The sequence below is a fragment of the Camelina sativa genome, chromosome 19 (assembly GCF_030686135.1).
Source record: "Camelina sativa cultivar CO46 ecotype springtype chromosome 19, ASM3068613v1".
NCBI lineage: Eukaryota > Viridiplantae > Streptophyta > Magnoliopsida > Brassicales > Brassicaceae > Camelina > Camelina sativa.
In genome coordinates, this window is record NC_141898.1 from 18972389 (window position 1) to 18997376 (window position 24988).

Here is a 24988-nt window from a genome sequence, read left to right on the forward strand (position 1 = left end):
AAGAATCAAAAAGTTAATATAAAGAATTGCAACTGATGGGCATGTGGTTTAGCAAGTCTGGCTTGTGTCAAAACTATGTGAGGTAAGAGGTGCACACGCAGTACCTATGGGCGACACCGTCTCTGATTTTTTTTTTTTATATATCCATGAGGGATAAAATGAGACATGCATTCAATCATTTCGCTGATTTCATTCACAAATTAATACTTTATTCGGTTTTGTCTAATAACATAAATATATATTATGTTCTTCCCAGAAAAACAAATAATTTGTAATAGAAAAAAATAATCAGTTCGAAAAAAACCATTTCTCATTAATATTTCCCCCATCATTTCTATTATCTTGCCCCTCCCTCACCGTGATGTCGGCGGAAAAAAGTATTTCACAAATCTTTAAATAATTAAGAGTTTTAGTATAAAATATAAATTACTTAAATTTCAAATTTGCAGATGAATTAGCTTTGAAATTTGAAATTTAGTTTAAATTTGTCATTTTCATCAAATCAAATTTTCATCTTGTGATTTTTGTGATTGTTAAACAGACCATCTTGATTCATTAGCGTTTCAACATCTAAGATATTCAAAATGTCTTTTTGTACATAGTAGGGATTCTTTTTTTTTTTTTACTTTCAAAATTTTTCATTAGCGGAAGCTTAAAAATTGATCTCAAACCACGTCCAATTTTGGTTTCGTTTATTGTTCGTATAGGTTTCACTTCCTATTATATTCTTTTTTTTTGAACAAAGACTTGATTTCATTCATTATAAAGCCAAGTACAAAGAAAAGGATTCAGAGATCCAAAGTTTTAAGATAAGGACATTCCCCAATGCCAAACAAAGGTACATAAAGATGATCGACATAGAGACCCATATAGCTTTGAGGCAAAGGCTATGAGACGGTTTGACACATGTGAGATCAAGGATTGTCAAACAACCTTCCATGAGTAGCTCAATGGTAGACAATTTGGTCATTGTCACAAGACAAAATGACGTTGATAATGAAGTTATGGCTATGAGTCTCGCCAGCACGAGAGAATCTACTTGAAGTAGAGCATAAGCCATACCATGGGAGATTATGGTTTTAAAATAGGGTGGAGCATGTTTTGAAACACTAACTAAAGAAACTGGACCTTCCTTATGGCGAGCTAAGGCAGCTAGGATCCAGATCGTAGAAGTGATGGCAGCAAGATGGTGGCTGAAGGAGGTAGTTAGAGCTGTCGAGGGGTGGTTGTTGGCAGAGAAATCTCTAAGACCATAATCACAGCCTCGACAATTTGAATTCCGAACTAAAACGCCATGAGACTTCAGATACTTGGGAGCAGTAAAGTTCACCATTGAAGCTAATAACAGAATTTGCAAAAAGTAAATGTAAAGGTTGTAACATAGCAGGTGGATCCTCTCTGCCATGGATATGGTGATAAAAAATTCCACACAAAGTTTGTAATCGGCCAGACACGGGCAAAGAATAAACAGACATGAGCTTCAGACAAGAGGATGGTTGTTGGGTATTGGTACTTACCAATGTCGGGGATAAGCAATTGATGGCGCCAAGGGACTACAAATACTTAGGAGCAGTAGAGTTCACCATTGAAGCTAATAACAGGATTCACAAAAAATAAGTGTAAAATCGTAACATAACAGGTGGATCCTCTCTATCATGAATATGGTGATCAAGAATTCCACACAAAATTTGTAACAGCAAGACAGACAAAGGATAAATCAACCTCAAATTCAGACAAGAGGATGGTTGTTGGGTATTGGTACTTAACGATGTCGGGGATAAGCAATTAAAGGAGCTTTGAAGACAATAATCCCAACATCGACATAATGGATTTGAGAATAAAAGACCTTTCCTCTTCAAACTTTTAAAATCAGGATTGAAAAACCGAGATGGGTCTATGGGCAGGGTTCCAAAAGAGATCTTTAGCAGCCATAGCGAAACTGGTAAATTACGGTACCTTTGACGTCTTCGATCAGGTTGTACCGATAGTATACGCAGAATCAGACTAAGGGTTGCCAAAGAAGAATTCATAGAAGACCTTGGCTTTTGCTAGGGAGAGATGGACCACAAATCTTAATGGTTTTTGACATCCTAATGGGCCAGACTTAAAGAAGCCCACCAGATGGAAACCTAGTTTCCTTTTGCCTGGTAGACATGAGAGTCGAGAGTAGCGGCACTTGTACGGAGTTGGATAGTGATTTGTCGATGAAGCGCAAATCTCCGATGAAGTTTGTGTTAGTGGTTTATGGCTGAGACCAAAACGTGTAGCAGAGGAGAAGAACCAGAGGAACTTGGTTGTTTTGTTGGTCGTTCCGTTTATTAGAATCGTTATACTGAGGAGAAACTCGCCGTAAGTCGTAGCTTGGCGCATCATTTTGTCGCGGGTAGACGAGATCTCAGATTTGTGATGCGGTGGTTCTTTCAGGTAATACTTCTGTAATGGTGGGGCAAGTGGACGGTGATAGATGGGAAACGCCGGACCCATCTTCTCCCTTTGCATTTAATTGAAGAAGAAGCCTAAGATTTAGGTTGGTTTGATAAGGTAGCAAAACGGAGAAAAAAGAAAATAAACAAGGGGAAAAAGCTATAACATAAGGACATAGAGCTAAAAGAGTGGAGGTCGCGATGACATTCCGGTGCCGATGAGCCAGAGCTCCACCAACACCGGCGGACGTGGTTAGATTGGTTGCCTCGATATTAGTGTTTGGGATCTCTTTTCTCAATAAGGATATATTCGAACCTTCACTCCCTTTTATATTCATGAGCAATTTAGTTAAATTTATCATTTTCATTAAATCAAATTTTTATCTTGTGATTTTTATGATCTTTAAAGAGACCATTTTGATTTATGAGCGTTTCAATATTTAAAATATTCAAAATGTGTCTTTTGCAAACAATAGGGAATTTTTTTTTTTTTACTTTCAAAATTGTAACGACGGAAAGCTTAAAAACTGACCTTAAACTACGTCCAATTTTGGTTTCAGTTATTGTTCGTGTAGGTTTCACTCCCTATTATATTCATGAACAATTTATCAAGATAAATTCAAACTTTTAGAAACAATCAAACAAATCACATCACTAGGTATTCTAAAGGATCATAAGACCATTTTTATTGGTCATCCATTAGTGGGTGTCAAAGTAATAAAAAACAAATAAATAAGAAAAAGTTGAGGAGAGAGAAACACAAAGTATCTGTTGAGATTTCTACAGAAGAGATTTTTGTCGACACATTGAGACCTCCTTTCACTATATGTCACAATCTGATTGGTTGATATTTTAAAAACAAACATAATTTAAATTAAATAATATTATTATATTAAAGTATTTTTAAAAACTCATTTTCAGAAGATTACATATGGTGATTGTCTAATACAACTCAATAAGATTTAAAATATAGTGTTAGATAAACAATAAAATGTCAATTTTACTGGATTTTGTTCTTATAATGTATCCAATTTGAAAAAGAAAAAAAAAAGAGTAAAATGATGTATATATAGTATGTTACGCACTCACACATCACATCATTATTTTATGATCTACATAGACAAGTAATTTTACAAAGAGAGAAATGGCATATACATACTCCAAAATAGTAAACAGAATGACAAAACCAAGATTAAAATGATCCAGCTTGGATGTTAATGAAGATGACCTACAACCTCTTTTTGTGTATCGTTCGTTGTCCAACATATTTTGCTAGGAAAGTTGTAGACTGATTCAAATATTCAAATATATTTAATAAGATTATGAACTATATATAAGCTTAAATAAGTTTCAAAATGAAGTGAACTGCGTGAGAAAGCTTACCCTAGTTTTATTGTTTTTTCTTTAGGAGGCTGTATATGTATGAGTTGAAGTTGCGGTGGTGCACATGTTTCGGTTCCATTGATTATAGGATTTGAACTTGAATTGCCTTCAATTGCTCCATGAACCTGTTGGCAATACAAGTGTTTATTTAGGTTAATATGAATACATGTTTCTACGTAAATGAGTTTTATATTTTTCTATATCTAAATAAAAGCATTCGTCACCTTCTTTTGCAATTTAATATTTTCCTTACGCATTATATCTACCATATTTTGTAGCTCTTGATTCTCTTTTTGAATGATTTGTCCCTGTAACATAATCGAACATCGTTAGTTTGATAATGAACAAAAAATATCAAAGAAAAGAATGTATATCTTCTTATAATCCCCATGATAGAGCATATGTAGATTACTTTAGCTTACAGACCTTACGATTGAGTTCTCTGATTTCATTTGTCATAAGTTGATCCTGCAGAACGAAAAATACTTTACGTCCAAAATAAGTTTCTTAATTTGGAAAAGTAAATGAATCCATACCTTTTTTAGACGAACTCCTTTAAGACTTGTTACTAGCTGGTCTTCAAGATTTTGTAGATCATTAGCATTCATTCCAGAAAGTTCTTCTCCAACTAGTTTCCTTCATATTATCAAAAATTAATCTTACAATGCATTTAGAGTGACGCATGATTATTTATAACTAGAGACTCTTGTCAAGTTCTAATAATTGATAGTTTTTGAAAATTAAGATTGGTATAAATTTTTACGTTTTGACATGGGACAACCTTTACCTATGGCATTCTTGTAGATACTGGAGCTGCTGCTGCAAACTTGCAACCTCTCTTTGCCAAAACTAGTAACACAAAGAGAAAAGTAATGAATGTGCATATAGACGAATATGTTAAAGTGGTCATATAACAATGTCTATTTTTATCTTGCCTCAAACAACTATGTGCATATATAACCCCCAAAAGAAAAAAAAACATTCATTCAAATAAATAGTAAATGTATTTACAGTTAAATGTACATATATAAGAAAAGTTTGGTTGACCAAAAAAAAAAAGTTTCAAAGCTTAACACTATTTTATTGAAAGCTTTGACACAAAACTTTAGCGTGCAAAGGAAAATATAAATGCAAGATAATTAGATCGATAACACTTGGATAATTAAAAAAAAAAATTATAATGGAGAAATTAAATTTCCACATTGATAACTAACAAACTTGGTTTTAGTGTGAGATTTTAAAGGTTATATAATTTTCCAAAGTTTATTTATATAATCTAACTGTTATTTTTTAAAAGTTTTTTTCATTATTGCATTGCTAAAGTAAATGTAAAATTTTACGTACAAAAACCTTTTAGTTTAGTAAAAAAAAGTTCTTACCCATTGGTGTAATTGTGCTAAAAACAAATATCAGTTCATCACTCAGTGCTATTAATTATTGTCATCAACGTTGGGCAAACAAACCAAATACTCAAACAGCATCGCTCAGTGTCGTTTCTTCTACTAACTAAGTACTCAAACAGCATCGGGATAAATCGATTTAAAAAAAATTATTGTACGTAAAATTATTATTCTAGAACTAATATTTGTTTGTGTCAAACATAATATGTAACTAAAATTTTATTTATTTATTTAAAGCTGCAGTTTTTCATATAAAAAATATGTTTCACCCGTGAAATCTTTAAATATGTAAGAGAAAATATTGAAAAAATGTTACTATTTATTGCAATATGTCTTTTGTGTGGTTTAAAAATCAAATTCATATCTCTTATGTTTTATTTTGTAATCATAACAATTTTACATGTTTCTTATGTAACCGTAACAACATATACTAAATTACTCGGTAGTTTAATTAATTTTATTATATGTTAGTAACAATCGGATTCTAAACTAAATTTTCTGAAAATAATATAATTTATTGATTTAATATATGTGATTAGGCTATTTAAATATTTTGAGTTAGTCGGTTTGTTAGTATTTTCTATAAATAACGGATTATTACCAAAAAAACCATTATGAAAAAATTAATGAAATTTCAAAATCAACGTATTCATGTAAGAATACATTTCACCCGTGAATTATGTGAACGTGGTAAAAAATTTATTTATAAAATGTTACACTTTATGGAAATATATATTTTTTGTGTGCTTTAAAAATCAAATTTTTATATTTATGGTTAATCTAGTAACTATAACAATTTTTCACAATCTAATAATCACTCATTTTAAATATATTATGATTTTTTTTGGGTACTAAGTTTATTTATAATGATAAGGGTTATTGTTTCATTCATTTTTAATAGCACATAGATTAATGTACAATTAAAACGTATATTCCTATTTGGTTATCAATATTTCCATTTTTAACGAATAATCACACTAAATGTTGAGTTTAATTAGTTTACACACTTAGATATATATATAAATAATCACACATCATGATATCCCCTAATTTGTTATTATTTTTATATTTATTTATGAATATATATAAATCTATATTTATTGGGAATTAAGTTTCCTTTAATGAGTTGGAGATAATTCAGGAGTAATATATTTATTTTTATAACCAATTATAATTACTATTGAAAGATTGTTATTTAAATTATTATGGTAATAATACTAACATAAAAATAACATTTTTATATGATTTTGTTAATAAGTTATATGTTCTTTATTTTTATTAACTTTCTATGTTTTTATAGCCTTTTTAGAAAATTTTACTTATATTGATTTTAAGAAATCAATATTTTATATTGATTTCTTAAAAATAATATAACTTTGACTTGTATATTTGTAAGTAAATTTTAGTGAAATTTTGACTTAAAATAGTATGTAATTATTTAATTAGTTTTAATATGTGATATTTAAATTTGTGTGAGAATTGATAACATATCTAATTATTATTCAGTTAATTGTTTTTTTTGAAAATATAATGGCATGTTAATGTAATTAAGTAAAAAATTTAAAGTTTTTTTTTTTGCTTAATGTGTCTCGAGCTCTCTAGCGGCGACACATCAGCTTTTTCAAAACAATGTTTTTCTATTAATATATAGGAGATTTGTGGATCACAACTCTCCATAGCCCAACTGAAACCTAATACTATTACTCCTAATTAAGTTCGGCGATAAATAGAACTGTTACGAAATGAATTTTAAGCATTAATTTCTATGGCAACTACAACTGAATACGAACATTGTATACAACTTATTTTGAAAATACTTCGAAAGTAAAATTAAATTTTGAACCAATTACCCTATGCCAAACAACTTATTCCCGGATTTTGAGTCATGCATACTTATATTTTTCAAATCTTTCATTTAAGATTTTTATAATATATGATCCAATAAAATATAAAAAATTTGTATAATTGTAAGAGATTTAACTTTCTTTTAATTCAATTTTACATTTACGAAAATTTTTGTTTACAGTTGAGGTAATTTCGTAATGCTTTAAAATTTTGGAATTTTATATCGTAGGTGTGAAATTTTTATGAAAGCACATCCTCATAAAAAAAACTTACACAGTTGAATCCCGTACGTGAATCCCGTACGTGAAATATATTCCAAAAGAAAATATGGTGTCAACAAACTAACAAAAATATATTCTAAGGAAAATAGACTGAGATTGAAGAGAAATGTCCACGTAAAAGTGAAATCTTGGGCATAACAATTCTACATGAAGCAAACTGTATGAGAAGCAAAATTTCGAATAACATATAAATATATGTATGCTTTTTTGGGTGTCACATATGTTATTATATAAATGTATCTATTAATATTTATTTATTACGGTAGCAGCCTCTAAGTAATTTTAAAAAATACTAAATAATAGTTTTATTAATATTAGATTCTATATTTGGAAAAGACTATTCTGTATTTCTTTGTTTAAAAAAGGAAAAAAAATGGTTAGTTATACGAAGTATTGATGAATACATGGTCACATATGCCAAGTATACTATTATATACTTAACTACACGAAATATATGTATACTATTGTATACTTAACTACACGAAATATATGTATTACATGACCACATACATAAACTATATGATGTTATGCGGTCAACATCATAGATATATATGCCAGTACACCGGTCAACTGACTCCGGCGAAGACCGACATTGACTCCGGCGTTGACCAACACTAACAAAAAAAATATATTCTAAATTAAAATAAAATAATAATAAATTATTATACTAAATCATTTATAGGTTTTCATGATTAAAAGAAATATTCTATTCAATATCAAAATATTTTTTATATATCTTTAATATATTCATTCTTATAATTAGTTACTTTTTATTTTTCAAGCTAAAGTAAATAGTTTAATAAAAATCATTTATAATTATTTTCAAGATATAAAAATTCATTTATAATTATCTTCAAGATATAAATCATTTATAATTATTTTCAAGATATAAAAACCATTTATAATTATTTTCAAGATATATATATATATATATATATATATATATATATATATTTATATATATCTCATAATCAGATTATTTAAATACTACAAAATCAATAAAATCAAATTCAACTACTTTCATTAGAAAATCATATGCAAAATATTGAGTATATGACTCTTTACTCTAAATTTTGCATGGTAAATGTTATACAAAATTTTCTACTCTTTACTTTAAAATTTACATACTCAAAATTACATATAAACAACAAAAACAAAATTCACAATATATTTTCTTTTAACATATAAACATCATTTAAAATCACAAGATAAAGAAATTTAAAAGTATCTTTTTTTTTCAATTACTCATTTAAAATCATCAACTAATACATCAAAAATGAATTGGTTAGTACTTTTTCACAATGCTATTTAATTTTTAAAAAATCACTAATTTACAATACTTCTCTTTATAAAAAAATAATAAATCATTCTATTTGAAAAACCTAAGAGGAATGCTAAAATTATAATATAAAGAAAACACAAGTTGAAAATCATAATATAAATACCTTTATCTCTGAGGCATGATTCAGTAGTTGATGCTGCTCCTCTTTTACCTTGTTGTATCTCTCAATGATAGTTTTCATACTATTCGGGTTTGAAAAGAAATAAAGAAAAACAAAGTAATTAATAATACATTAACATATTAAAAATCACTCAACAATAAAATAATTAACTCGAATTTTTTCGATTGTATTTTATGAATTTTGATATCATATATTATATCGATAGATACAGCAATGGAGATAAGTATTACAATTCCAATATTGTTTTCAGAACTCAAAATACTACAACAACAGTTCGTACATACAGATGTTTGTAATATTAGTATATTGCTATATAAAAAAGTTAAGGATGATGTATTTTCTTTATGTACTTACATTAGTTTACATACTTAGCCTATTCATAAATTGGGATAAGTAATTTTATATACTAATTATCAAATGTCTTTCGTTCTACATTATACGGAAGAAAACCAAAAAGAAAAAATTGAAGTTTGACCCTAAAAAAAAAATTTCCATTTCAAAATTTATCACATAGCATCACATGGTCATATATGTGATATTCTGCATTCAAATTAGTTGCGTACTAAAAAGATACACCACTTAATAAAGAAGTAAAACCTTTTTTTTTTAATTTTTTTTTTTATCTGTATAGCAATTATAGTGGTTCATGTTCTATCTATAATTGAAAACATAGCAAGGCATAAACCGCCAGTAGCCATTTATATTGATGCAGTTGCAACAAATATAGAATCATGTGCATCTTACTTGTCGAAAGCTATGAGTGAAATAAACTAACTTTCAGTTAAAAGTGTGTCTAATTAATCAGATTTAGCGAAGCAAGTTTTACTGGTTTATAATTTGTACTCGAATAAAAAAAATAACAAAATAGAGTACACAAAGGTGTACAAACAATAAAAGCCTAACGATATATAAGAAGTTAAGTTTAATTCCAAAGAACCAAGAAACAAAGATCAAATATTCGTCCAAAATAGCTCTTCCTGTTTAAACATATGTTATATAATCCTATCAAAGAAAATAATATTTAGACCAAAACAAAAACGAAGAACAACAACAACACCAACAAAAAAAACTAATATGTAAAGATGAGAAATTATCATTAGTGACAATCGTATATACACACATGTCTTCGGAACAAGAGACGTGAAGAATCTAACAAGCAAGGCAAATGCAAAATATATAATTTCATTGACTTGTACTTACAAGAATAGAAGAAGAAGATATATGGGTTTCATTATTAATAAGCTAACCTTGAATTGCTTGCGTAGTCATAGAGCTTTCCGGTGCTAGAGAAAATGATAACACCAACTTCAGCATCACAAAGGATCGATAACTCTTTAGCCTTCTTAAGCAAACCACTCCTTCTCTTGGAGAAAGTCACTTGTCTACTTGTCGAGTTATCGATCCTTCTTATAACTATCTTCCCTCTCCCCATGATCTCCTCCCTCAAAAACTTACTCCAAACAAACTGCACCAAATTTTATAAAACAATATGCACATCTTAAATGTCAAGGTGATCTAATCCATATGATCTCCCTGATTCAAAACTTGACTTATAGATTTATCCACTTTTTCTTAGATTCCTCCTAGTTTCTTGGATTGAATGTACACATATGTATTCGTGAAGATTTGACTTACTTGATCAGGTTTTGGCAATAAATGGAAAGAAGGCAGAGGATGAAGAGGCGAAGCTTCTTTTTTTTTTTTTTTTTTTTCCCTTCTCAAAAAGATGTCTTCTGTGGTTTCTGTTTGTGGTATATATGGCAAGAGAGCGGATTCAGACGAAACCACTGCTGGTTTTAATACAAAGAGTAGTTTCAATAAATCCCCACTTGCGAAAGTATGGTAAATCTTTATACTCGCTTTTTTAAGCGCAAATCTGATTTAGTCAAACCTTTGACCTCGTAAGTAAGCTAAGATCGCGACGAGAAGAGCGAGTACCGGTCAAGCGTAGACACAAGCGCGTAAGCTCAAAATATCCTAGGACTCTCAGGTGTACACAACCACGAATCGTGGGGCGATAATACAAGGTGGTACTGAAGCAATCAATAGATTACCAACACGTGTATCTTAAAGAGATGCTTTTGTATACTCCGAGGGTTTATTTTAAACAGTTCTTAGTATCTTTCTGTAATTGACAATATATGTGTAAGCTCTTTTATATTTTTGGCTTTTGGCAGTGCTGGTGCTGTACTTGCACTGTCGTCCGATGATGAACTCTTTCACCACTATTTTATTATTTATTTTACTTTATGGCATCATCTTTTCTTTTTTCCGGTTTTGATCTTTCTGAGGTTGATAAAGTCGGATAGAGGACAGTTTTGGACTATTATATATATATATATATATATATATATATTGTTAAAGGATTTTCTTAATTAAATTATTAAAAGTGTACAAAAAGCAATATAGAATCAGCAGAAAAGAGAAAAGAACTAGTATAACTAATACTAGGAGAACCAAGAATCCAAAAAAGGAACATTGAAAATAAACTTAAGCTCTTGCAGGTATCGGTAAACGAACACAACTTTCAGAAGTCCAACAATGAAGAATGGAAATCCCACGTTTTAAGTCCAGCTGAGACATTGCTTTACACTGATCCTCCATGGTAGAAAGAATGATCTTTGTAAGAGCAACTGCAGATAGCGAGATACCATCATGAAACCGCCGATTTCTCTCTCGCCATAGTTCATAGATCGCACCCTGCCATCCTTCAAGGAGAGCAAATTTTTTGTGCTTCGAAACTGAAGACCTTGGCAGCCAAAGGAGAATCTGATCCCATAACACCGGAGAAGTAGAAATCTGAAGTTTATTCGTTATCAAACGCCAAACCTAAACAGAGAATGCACAGTTAAAAAACAGATGATTTCGTGATTCATGGCCTAACCCACAAAGGAGACAATCTAACTCAACATCATAACCCCAAGTAGACAAACGATCAAGAGTAGGATTACGATTGAGAATGAACAACCAAGTGGTTATAGCATGTCTTGGGATGACAGCTTTGTGCCAAACAAGCGGAGCCCAAGATTTATCAGATTTTGAAATCCTAACAGCATTCCACACAACTTTTGAAGAGAAATACCTGTAAGTTATACCATCAACAGCCCAAACCGGAGTATCATTTGAAGAGGACATGGTAATGGTAGCGAGGAAAGAGTGGAGAAGAACTTGTCTCTCTGATCTAGCATTAGGGAGAGACCAACCATCTTCAAATCTCAATTCAGCCACAGTTGAAAGCAGAGGGATCCCTAATAGACTGGGACCGTCTGAGCCTAGAAAATGGTAGAGAGAACCAAAAGGAGTCCATGGATCCCACCAAAAGAAGGTAGAATCACCATTACCGATATTGATGCTTAAAAATTTAAGAGCTAAGGGATGAAGCTTAAGTAATTTTCTAAAATTCCAAGAGTAAGTGACATTTTTCTCATTGAGCGCCCACAGAGAAGATTTAGAAAAATACTTACTTCTAATCCATGCCACCCACAACGAACCAGCTCTAAAAAACAACATCCATATAAGTTTCAAGGCACAAGTCTCATTCCAACTACCAATGTTCCTTAAACCAAGACCACCCTCAAGCTTAGGGAAGCAAATGTCATACCATGACACTTTGGCGCCCGAGGGAGAATCGATCTTGCCTCGCCATAGAAAAGAGCTGCATAGGCTATTGATCCGCTTAATAACTTGCTTCGGAAGGAAGAAAGCACTAGTCCGAAAACCAATAATGCCCGAAATAACAGTAAAGATAAGTGTTAACCTTCCTGCTAAACTCAGAAACTTGTGAGTCCAAGAATTTAATTTCTTTCTGATTTGAGACAACAAGGGATCACAATCCCTTAGTGAAAGTTTTTTGGAGCATAAAGGAAGGCCCAAGTACCTGACTGGAAGTGAGACATGTTTCAGGTTGAATAGTAAATGCAGCCTTTCCAAACTACTCTCACTTAAACCGGAACAAAACATGGAGGTCTTCTCAATATTCATTCCCAGTCCAGAAATTTCCTCAAAGTCTGAGAGGACTGACATAACTCCTCTCAAAGAATGTTCAGAGCCCTCTAAGAAAATTAATAAATCGTCCGCAAAACAAAGATGAGTAAGCTTAAGATCCTCACAACCAAGATGGTAATTGAACGAACCTTCTTCTGCTGCTTTGTTCAACATTAGAGATAACACATTCATTATCATAACAAACAGAATGGGGGATAACAGATCTCCTTGGCGCAAACCTGTCTTTCCTTTAAAAAAGCCTGAAGAAACCCCATTAAGACTAACACTGAACGAGGGGAAACAGACACATGCTCTAATCCACTTAATGAAACCCCGAGGAATCTTATAAGCTTGAAGAGAGCTAAAAAGGAAGTCCCATCTGACCGAATCAAAGGCCTTAGAAATGTCCACTTTCAGCGTGATTCTTTCTTTACCTGAAGCAAGATGACAGCCTTGCACAACTTCTGAGGCCAATAGCACATTCTCCAATAATAGCCTATCCTTAATAAATGCGGTTTGATTAGGAAGTATAAGATCAGGAAGAAGAATTTTTAACCTGTCTAATAACAGCCGAGATATGATCTTGTAAGTCATGTTAAAACAAAAGATAGGACGAAAATCCCTAACATCAACTGTCCCTGGAATTTTTGGAATAAGGATAAGACTCGTCGAGTTTAAAACCGATGGGAGAAAGGAATCTAGAAAGAATTGTTGCACTCCCATTGTTAAATCATGCCCAATAATTGGACTATTATATTTAGTAATGTACTAAATGTATATTATCTTCAACTTTAATCCTCGGTCATTGAGTTAAGTTTAAACGATATAAAAAAATGTGGCATTTATATATTGACTGACTAACGGAAGAGTCAAAATTTAAGCTATCAAAAGTTTCTTATTGCCTCCGTATGTAAAGTTCATATTACATTGAGTAGATTTTAGAATTTGTACATTAAATTTGAGTGTATAAAACAAGAGATAATCAATTCGAAAATATAATCTAACTTTGTTCTTTGTTTTTACCTTTTAATATTTTCTTCGAGTTTTGCAAAAGTTGTTGTATTGAGATCGGTTGTTAGTAATGGAGGATATTTGTTTGAGTAGCAATGCTAAAAACTTTGTTGATGAAGCATGACTAGCGTGACTTAACCTTCCTTTGTGTTTTCTTTGAAGATGACATTCTTCAAGAAGCAATATATGGATGTAGTGACAAATGACGTAACATTTAATAACGTTTATGATGTTTTATACTTTGCATTCAGTCCATTATATATATAATAACCATGCATGTAACTAGCTCAATGTTATATCAGTAACATGAGCATCAACATTGAAAAGTAGGTTCAAGAGCTTCGTGAACTTGAAGTATTGCTGTATTGGCAACAGTCATCTCCAAATTCTTTTTGTACGTAACTCATTGTTGAGGGTGATAGTACTTGCTTATATATTTGTTATTTTTGAAGTGGTTTTCAATGCATTAGGGTGGTTATTGATGCATTTATAAAAACAAGAACTTCTTAGAAGATCTCTCGAACTTATGTTATATAGTTAATCACAACAGAATGGTTCTTATTTATTTAAGTTTTTTGGCATTAATGATCGTAAATTTTTATTTCCAGTTCGATTAAAGCATTCTAAAAATATTCCCACTTTGTTTACCAAAGCTGATTACAGACATTAAGAATCTAGATCCAATGTTCGCTGGTACGATCAACGCAAGTGGGAGTTTAAATAGATAAAGAATCTAACATAAAATAATAAAGGAAAATGTAGAAGCTGTTTTAGAGACCTCGTTTTCTATGTCCCAGATCCAACTTTAAGGTTACCTTAAAAAGCATGGCTTAGTAATACCAATGATGGATAATAATAATTTTCTACTACCCACTTGCTCATGATCTCCTTATATGTTTTCCAACAACTCATGTAGTGTATATATTAATGGGTGCTGCATAAACTCATCATTCATATGTAAGATTGAGAGTCAACACTCTAAACACATATTCGTTTCTAAAATTAGCTTTTTCCGATATCCAACTTTTTTTTTGTTTTTTCTAAACCAGAATGACAGTGTTTACATACAAAAAGAGGCACTACAAACCAAACGATCCGCCGTACCATTAAGATTGTATGAAATGTGAAAAAGACACAAAATAATAGAGAAACCCATAAATAAACTTTCAATCTGAAATACTGTGACCAATCATCTAAATATGACACCATCTTTACTAATTTTGAACAATATATTAGGAAATCTAACACTAGTTAACTTTACTATCTATGAACTCTTAGGTCATCTCCAATGGATAGAAACACGCTAGATTGCTCAAACATAATATTTTATTATTTTAATTATTTATTTAAATTTTAAATTAAAAATAAAAATTAAACCAATAATATCATAACACATGTCAGATAGATGTTAGCAATGTTTCTGAAGTTGCTCTTTTGTCCATTAGAAATACAGTAAACCCACTATATGTTAATAAAAATTCATAACTCTATCATCTTATTAAATTATAGAGGTAATTTAATTTATATAGAAAGAGATAATTTTTAAAAATAGTTTTATAAAAGATTTCAACATATAATTTTAGAAAGATACAAATATAGACAATTTATATCATGTAATAGCATGTTTCATCATTTAATCAATATTATAAATTTGATGTCGACAAATAATATTTATAAGGAGATGATAAACTAATAAATTTAGACACTACAAAATTTATTTAAGACTATATATTAATAATTTAAATGTACTCACTTGTGAAAAAAAATATTCATTAACTTAAAGTAATGATGAGTATCTTAATATTATGAATGAGTCTATCCAAAGAAAAATGATACACGTTCAAAGATTAGAAAAAAGTGTGCATGGTTACTATATATTTAACACTAGATTGTGAAATTATAATGCTTATACTTATACAAGTAAATTTAAAAAGCAGGCTAAAACTATTGAGAATTTGTTAGAAATAATATTTTTGGATATATCCCTTTTCAAAAATATCAATTTTCTTGATTATTTTTATTTTAACTCTATGTTATACAATTACAATAATATGTTAAATTAATATTTAGACTTTTTTTTTAAAGTTTGGGTTCTCTATTTTACATTTAGGGGATAGGGTATAGAATTTGGGGTTTAGGGTTTATAATTTAGTCATTTAATACATTGAAAAGGGGTATTTTTAAAAATAAACAACATGAAATTTTCATGGTATTTTTTAAAAATGGCATAGAAAAAGGGGTATTTTTGAAAATCACCTAAAATTAAGAATGTTCTTAAGCAGTTTAAACATAAATATAATAACAAAATTAGAATAAACTCCCTATTTCCCATTTCATAAATGTTTTAGGATTATTTGTTTGCTTCATTTTATTAAATACCTTGTCAGTTTCTATGTGAAATTTAGGCTTCGAATGGTAACTGCATTTTTTAAAGTGCGGTATGGTTCAACTGCGAGAAATGAGTTATTTAAGAGTTTGAAAAATTAAATAAAATAAAATTATTCAATAATATTTGCTAAACAATTTAATATAAATTTATTTAAGAGTTTGAAAAAAAATTAATATGCAACCAACCAAAAAAATTAGAAAAAAATAAACATACATTAGTATAATATTACTATACATAGATGTACAACTCTAACATGTATGTATATATATAGAACTGAGTTTTATTATTGACAATAGAAGCAGTTTTCGGAAAAACACACTTATTTACATGTGGGTAAAAAGTGAACAGAAGATTTCATTTTTTTGAGTTATAGAAATCGGTGTGCGGTTTCATCATCATTTTATAAAAAACGCAAAACATATGTCACCAATCACAGCCTTAAATGAATATTTTATAAAAAACGCAAAACATCTGTCACCAATCACAGCCATAAATGAATATTTCATCATCTACAATGTTTTCTATGTTTGATTGAATTTTTTCAAATTAAAATATTAAATGATATCTTATTATTATTTTTTAAGATGCGTTATTTCTGCCAAACAATTGTATAATATAAGAGAAAGAAAGTGGTTTGTTCAAAATTCTCGACGGTCTAATAAAAAAGCTCTCAGACACGATTTTCGAACCTTCTTCTGACCAAGATTTCCGAAGTCGGCGGTGCTACTGCTCGCCGGCGTCGAGATTCCACTGTTTCAGCTACTATTCGTCACCGATCTACTTCTTTTAATTTTCTGTTTTGCAATTTATTTCTCCAGTTTTTCCCCTTGTTTAACTCTTTTCAAACTCTCTTGACCTCTGTTCCCGAACCAAACCACGACCATAGTCTGCTCCTGCCGATTGTTCACTCACCAAAGATGCTCTTTGCTCAGCAAATCTCACTACATAACTTGGGTAGCCGCTGCACTTTTCCTTCATCTGATTTTAATTCAATTCACGGCCACCGTCTGCTCCTGCTGCTGATCTTTCGCGTACTGGAGATGATAGCATCGTCAATCTCTTCATCAATCTCAGGCAGTCAGTACTCTCAGTTCTTCATTTGGAAAGTGTTTGTGAAACTAAGGTTTTCCCTAGTGGCCTTAGTCTCCAACCTCGAATCAAGCCACAATCTCCGTTATTTCCTATCGCTCTTCCACTCACCGGAAACGCACTCAGCACCGCAAATCTTTCTGCAACTTTCAGTCAGTCGCCACATCCAACCTCTCTCCTGGCCTCCAACAGTGAAACTAGGGTTTTTTCTTGTGGTCCTATTTTTATGTGTCGGCCCATCAAATTTCCAAAGGCCCAAGTTCATAAACCTTTACCTAATTTCTGAAACGACAAATTTCAGGTCTATTCTTTCAACGATTATGCTATGCCAAAGCCAAGCTCTGCGTCGACTTCCTCTTCTCAATGGCAGAATACTCCATTGGAGAAGGGTATCACTAATGCTGCTTTGTGTATCTGTTTATCAAGAAAGAACCTTGGCTTTAGTCGATCTTAGGGACTTGCAACATGATTATTTAAGCCTAAAGATTTTATGGCCTAAGTATTCTGAATCGTTATAGTCAAAGTGGTAAACATAGTCTTGAACTAGATATGTTCAATGACGATTAGCATCCAAACTATTTATCTGATGATACCAAGCATCTTTACCCAACCACTCCCATCAGCCGGATCCAATACCAAGGAGTTCTTATTGCGTTTATCGATTTGATCCAATCCTTGTGCTTTGGGTTTCAAAGCAACCCTCCCGAGACTACAAAAACATAGTCACCAAGATCAGTGCTTGCTTTCACCTTGGGTAGTGAACGTCGTTCTGGCGAGAACCAAAACATCAATTTCTTTCTCAACGTCACCATGTCCTATCACCATGACCAAGCATTTGTCCTTTGAAGCTTTTGAGGATGACCTCTCTATTCACCATGACCTCACAGGTGCCAGTGGACTTCCAATCCATTGGTTCATAGCTCTCTTGGAAATGAAATCGATGAACTTTATCTTTCCTTTTATGGCATTGCGTTCTTTTGTATTGTCTTAAACTTTGGAGCTCTTCTTCCATGTATGTGTACTTGTTTCTTACTAGTTTGAATGAAAAGCAAGTGGTTTGACAAACAAAAAAAGAATGACTTGTTCTTTTTGTAATTGTTGCGACTACGTTCGGCGAGTGGAAATTATACTTGATTTGTATGTCAAGTATATGTGGAGAGTAAACATCATCATTCTCATAAAAGAAGTTGCACTGACTAAAATTATTATCGCCATTTTTTCTAGCGACACTGAAGACGTAAAAGTGGTCGCAGCGACACCTTTTCTATTTCTCTACCGTTTATTTACTGTTGTTGATGTTTAGTTTTTAGTGATTACAAAAAAAAAAAAAACAAGGCTACTAATATAAAAAACAAAACTCACCAAATAGTATATCAAACTATCTTAGCTGCATTTTGGATAAATTATATATATAATATTATTAGATTTGTATCCATTTATAAATCTTTTATGTATGTTACCATTAAAAGCGTATTTTTTAGACCTAAATATATAGTATATTACAAATATATTCTTTACCACCATTTAGAAAATATCTATATGAACATATTAAGCCAACTATTATATATCTTTTTACTTTCACTTTTGTATAGTGTTTTTAATTACTAAAATTATTGGCTCAAAAAAACATTTCGGATTAAAAATATATTACATAGTATACTAATCAATGATGTATCATCAAAATAGTGTATAACCAACCATGAAGAGAACCTCGGCTCCGCCCTCCTCCCTATGGAGATAACCTTGCGTCTAACTTCCTCCACCATGAAGAGAACCATGGCTCCACCTTCTTTCCTTGGGGAGATAACCTTGCGTCCAACCTCCTCCACCTTCATCCATTGGAGAGATAACCTTGCGTCCAACCTCCTCCACCATAGAGAAAACCTCGGCTCTGCTGATAACTCTCTAAATTACATGTTTTAAGCATCTCTTTTTGTCCATATTTTGTATTGTTTTTACCCTAACCTTAGCATTTTTAGGTCATTAACTATAGGAATTCACTTTTAGGCCATTTAGTGTGTTGCATTCTTGCATTTGCATATTTTGGATGAAAACAGGTGCTTTAGAGCCTAAAATGGGGAGAAACAAGATCAAATCTGAGCATGTACCCGAAGGAGCTATTGAGCAGGAAGAACAGTCTGAACACCAACCCGATTGAAGAGGATCCAAGAGCAGGAAGAACAATCCATAGACCTATCCGAAGAGCAACCCGAGCTCATCCTCGAGCACCTAATCGAGCAGACCCTCGGGCAGGACTGAGAAGCTAGGGTTAATGGGTTTCCATATATAAACCCCCTCTTCTTCCTCTCGCCCTAGCACGCCGCAGACACTCAAACCAGAGAACGAGAGCTTCTGAGAGAGATCTTGAGTGTCTCAAACACTTTTTCCACTTTGTTAGGATTCATTTTGTTATTTTATTTTGCATTTTCGATTCTATACTCTTCCTCTTTACTCTATTTTTAATACAATGCAATTTTCATTTATCTATGCTTTTGAGTTTTCTGCAATGAGATCTGAGTAGTGAAACAAAGTTTCTAGGGATGGGATAGACAATTTCGTGTTCTTGACCAGTTAGGATGTCTTAGCTTGGTTGTTTATGTTTTATAAATTCCCTTATAGATTGGTGTTCTTCATGCTATCAACAGACCGAGAGGTTGAGATTAGATCTAGGGTGTTTTACCATCGAGAGGTGTAGATGAAATGCTTAAATCAATCAATGCTAGAGATTTATTCACTTAGCCTAAGAGATTAGATGTGTAAGGAGTTTATTGACAATAATGAATCAGTTTGTATTGTCTGCTTGGTCATGTTTCTCCAACGAGAGTTGGGTAGGGAGTGATCAAGGTTGATTGTTTCTACCACGAGAGTGTTTTAACAAGATTTTAGAGATTCATTGTCTAGGGAATATTTGCTTGAGGCATGTAGGACATTCTTACTGGTCAGGAACGATTAGGAGTCGATTACCCCATCCTTAGGAGCTTTCGCATTTTGATTGTTTACATTTTCATTCATAACTCGATCACTTACCCGAACAGGTACACGATCACCTGCTTCGAGTACACCTTCGAGTTGTTCATACTCATCTTGTTTACTCGATCACCCCACCCGATCCTGTACTCAAATGCTTGCATCGAGTGCATAGGTCGTGTGGTTCTTGTTTATCTGCTTTCTTTTGTTTATTTTAGGACTGTTAGATCAAACTCACTGATTGCTTGGCTTGACTTGCATAGTTCTGATCATATCTCATCTGCTAGCATAACAACCATTTGACCTGATAACCCTTTGTACTACAATTGCATAGGGAATTGATACTCTGGGTGAAAATCCTGTTATCATCTGCCCTCCTAATTTGTGGAGAGAACATTTTCACGTCTTTTCGCTATCTCAATATAGCTTGATCTGACAACCAATGAAACTAAAGACCTTTTTCTAACTATGATGTAGCATTTATCTCTGGAACGCCCTGACTGCCACCTTGCTTAGTGAGCCCATGTCCATAGGCTCACCTTCCTTTGTGGGCCCTACGTGTGATCTTTCCTTTTGTTTTGTCCTTACTCGCACAGTTCCAACAATCACTTCCTGAAAGGTCACCTATCCTGAAACTACTCCAGCTTAAGCACGCTTAACTCTAGAGTTCTCTCAGGACCCTTGATCAAAAAGATAATTGCTTTTTGGTGACATCGTTGGCATAATCAATTCTTTTAAACCTATCCGCAAAACAGGGTGTCACAGTCTCCGAACTCCTAAGGATTTATCAACAACAATTTAGGTTTTTTCAATCTATCTATATATGTTTGTTGTAAGCTTGTATTTGATTAGCCTATTTTATGTAATCATTAGGTTGATGAGCTTCTACTCCTTATCTCCTTTTGGGATTGAATGAATGGTAACAATTATGTTTGCACAAAAAGGGTCTATGACAAACCAATCAAGGTTGAAAAATTAGAAGAAAATTAATTTGACATAAATATAAAAAATAATAAAAAATTATAAGAAAGTTAATATATGAATCCCAAATAATTCAAAAGTGAAAAGATAAATTAAATAAAACAATCTAAAAATACGACATTAAATTTAGAAATATAGTATTAGAAAAAGAAAATGCATATATTAATCTTATTTTTGGGTCAACATATTAATCTTACCTATTCCAAACTGAAAAAGGAGAAAGTAGAAGAAACTTTTGGTTTAAAAAAATAAGAAAAATTTACCTTTCCATTAAAAAAAGTTTTATGAATAGAACAAAGTTGAAAGCAATATTTTTAAATAAATTATTTTGTTAGATAAAAAATATGAAACAATCTATGTTTATAGGGACACTTGCAAAATTAGATCCCTAACTTGAGTCAATTGCAAGACTAGACTCCTCTTTTTCTCTCTCAAACATTTGCCACTTTCTGCCTACTAAATCCTCTGTCATTCATTGTATTCACAGAAATGCCATTATTTCTAATTTATTTGAATTTCTTGCGAAAATGTTTATTACATCCATATCCTCATCTTCTTGTCTTATTTACGGTTGTACCACCGCCATCAATTTTCCAACAACCATGAACAACTAAATTTGAAGCTCTTAATGCTTCAACAACCCGATTTGTGAGCTTAAATAACACTCAATGCTATGAGAACTTCATTTTCTTCCATCTCCTCTCCATTTTAATCGAAAAAATTGAAAGTTCGTTAAACTTGTTATATCTCGTGAACAAGGAAAATTGGCGCTGTGTTTCTTTAGTGGTGACTAAATACGACGTCCTCGGTGCTTGACATTGCGAAACCACCACCGATAATGTTATTTTCCGGTAGATTTGTAATTTTCTTTGTTTTTTTGTCGAATTTAGACTTTATTTCTTAGTCCAACCGTCATAATATCATGTAAAGTCTACTATGTGGTCAGTTTTGCAATTTAAAATTTATCGACTTTTGAGCCTGTAGACTAAAATTTCATTCCCCTTAATTTCATTTGAAAACAAAAAAATATGATTCAGACTGCATTATAATCTTTCCGTCAGATACTTCGTTTGCAGTCTACTAAGGTGTATTTTTGCAATTGACCAAATTCTTGACTTTTTAGTGATGACTGCTGGCCTAAGTCGTCTTACGATAATAAACGAGTAGACTACTATAGTGACTATTTTTGGAATTGACCAAAATATTTAAGCATTGACCGTAATATTATTATATTAAAATAATTATTTGACTGCAAATGAAGTCTACTAATTAAAAATATTAAATGTTGGTTAACTCCAAAAATGACCACGGCAGACTGCAAACGAAGTCATCATTACTATAGACTTCGTACGTAGTCTACTTGGCAAAAGTCAAACTTGGTCAATTGCAATACTAACCACGACGAAGTTTACATTTTCTTGTTGACGGATAGATGAAGTCTACTTGTTAGACAGAAGTCTATTGTAAATTCAATGGGTTGGTCAATTGCGAAAATAACCAGAGTAAACTATAATTGAAGTTAACAGGTGGAACTTTCATTGAAGTCTACCTATTTTTATCTATTTAATTGCAAAACTGACCAAAAAATTAACAAAGGATGACCACAGAAGAAGTCAACCAGTTCTAGTAGACTTCATCCGCTGTCTTCTTTGTTAAATTGTAATTGCAAAAATAGACCACAAAAAATAGACTTTATTTGAAGTTATCTTCGTATAGTCTAGTTTATATCTACCCGTTGACGTCAACATGAAGTCAGCAGATTTTGAAAACCAAATTATTGCAAATTGGTGAATAATTTTTAAGATTTTCTTGTTATATTCTTTGATATATGTTATTTACTTGCCTCTGTATGTTTTTGACATGAATCCATATTATACATATGGAGAAATCAAGTTTTTGGTTTTCATAGGTAGTTAGGTCATTAAAGTAGACTAATTTACGAAGTCAAACCGTTGGGGTTATCTGTGAAGTCTGTATATTTGAAATAGTGTTTAATTGAAATTTATAAATTTTTCTTTTTGATTTTGTAGTTCAAAATGTTTTGTATCGGTTATGTACTTGCCTCTGTCTATTATTATCATGATAATATATTATACTTTTGGATCAATCATGTTTTTGGTTTTGTTAGGCATCTAGGTTATTGATTTAAGACTTCTACGGATAGTCAGCTATGTAATGAGTAATTGACCTTCTGCTTACTCTTTCAGGTAGATGGCGCAAATACCTGTTGTTTACGGAGTATGGGCGACGAGAAATGGGTCCTGGCATTTTGATATAGATGGAAGCAAAGGTGGGAGAATTTTTTTTTTGCGACACAGTTGTACATACGCTGAGCTTCTTGAAATGGCTATAGAAGATTATTTGATTGACAAAGAAACAGAGATGGTTCAGTTATCATATCCCTTAACAAAGATGATGCTTCAGCAATTCCCCAAGATACCCCTCCTGTCTATGTCACAAATGATAGATAAGTTCAAACTTGATAGATTTTAGTAGTAGGAATGTTGTTCGCCTTTGCGTCTATACGTGATGCATGGATGGACAGTCGGTTAAGGGATGTGTTAATGATATAAATAACTCTTGTTCTATTGCCGATGGGGAGCCAACAGATGAATTTGGTGACGATGTAGATCCATGTGCCGATGAAGGTGTAGAAGAATGTGAAGAAGCTCTCCATGACACTATAGATGAGAAGCCAAAAGATGTTGATGACATGGATTTCGATTATAGTGAGTACGGGAAATTTGAAGATGAAGATGACGATGAAGATGGAGATCACCCAGATGTAGATGCTGAAGAAGGGAAACCGTTTGTTGGTGGTATTCATGGACAGTTAAATAATCCTTGGATAGACCAACTGAAAGTAGGTCAATGCTTTCCATGCAAACATGATGCCATAACAGAGGTGCGTTTGACCGCTATGACGCTAAAATTCTCTTTCAAAATTAAGAAGTTCACAAAGTCTCGGTTGGTGGCAATATGCTCTGTGCCAGGATGCACTTGGACGATCGTGGCCACTGTGAAGAATGATCCAACCACTTTTTGGATCACCAAATATCTGAACGTGCATACATGTTCTATTGTGGACCGCATAGCTCACCGTAAGCGTTTCACCTCCAAATATATTGGGATGCTTTTTGTAGACCAGGTAGGAATAGTAGATGGTGTTGTCCCACAACATATCCAAGATTCAATGAGGACAATGTTCGACATGACATTGGATTACACAACTTCGTACAGGGCTTTACAATATGCCTTGGAATATGTGAGAGGAAACGCCGAATCTGGATATGCGAAGTTGCCTTATTGTCTTAGAAAAATAGAGCAGTCAAACCCGGAAAGTATCGTTGACCTTGTTGTTGATGACGAGCATAGGTTTAAGTACCTTTTCCTATCTTTCGATGCTTTAATATGTGGTTTCAATTACGTAAGGCGAGATATTGTGGTTGATGGGACCCATCTCACCGGAAAATACAAAGGTGTATTGCTAGTCGCTTGCGCACAAGATGGTAACTTTCAGATATTTCCGTTGGCTTTCAGATGGTAACTCGAAGTGTGATGCTTCATGGGATTGGTTTTTCACCAAATTAAGTGAGTGTATCTCGGATGAATATCCACTGGTAGTAGTTTCGGATAGGTGCAGTTCAATAGCTAAAGCATGTCGCAATGTTACTCCTATCTCCAACAAAACATAATTTCTAATTTCCGTGGGAAGCAACTGATGTACTTGGTGAAAGGGGCAGCATATGCGCATACATATGATGATTACAAC

General features: G+C 32.3%; 2 protein-coding genes across 2 annotated transcripts; one reads left to right on the forward strand and one right to left on the reverse strand.

Moving 5' to 3' along the window:
- Positions 1-3410: 3410 nt before the first annotated feature.
- Positions 3411-10545, reverse strand: LOC104766653 (MADS-box transcription factor ANR1-like). The gene is made up of 9 exons (XM_010490575.3): positions 10431-10545; positions 10043-10260; positions 8778-8856; positions 4594-4655; positions 4343-4442; positions 4233-4274; positions 4031-4114; positions 3807-3931; positions 3411-3711 (listed from the first exon to the last, which is right to left on the reverse strand). Exons 2-9 carry the CDS (start codon positions 10225-10227, stop codon positions 3696-3698), a joined length of 693 nt encoding a protein of 230 aa, XP_010488877.1. The 5' UTR covers positions 10228-10260; positions 10431-10545; the 3' UTR covers positions 3411-3695.
- Positions 10546-23749: 13204 nt separating this feature from the next.
- On the forward strand, positions 23750-24763 carry LOC147920792 (uncharacterized). Its single transcript, XM_087501230.1, has one exon. It carries the CDS (start codon positions 23750-23752, stop codon positions 24761-24763), a length of 1014 nt encoding a protein of 337 aa, XP_087357356.1.
- The last annotated feature ends 225 nt before the right edge of the window (positions 24764-24988 follow it).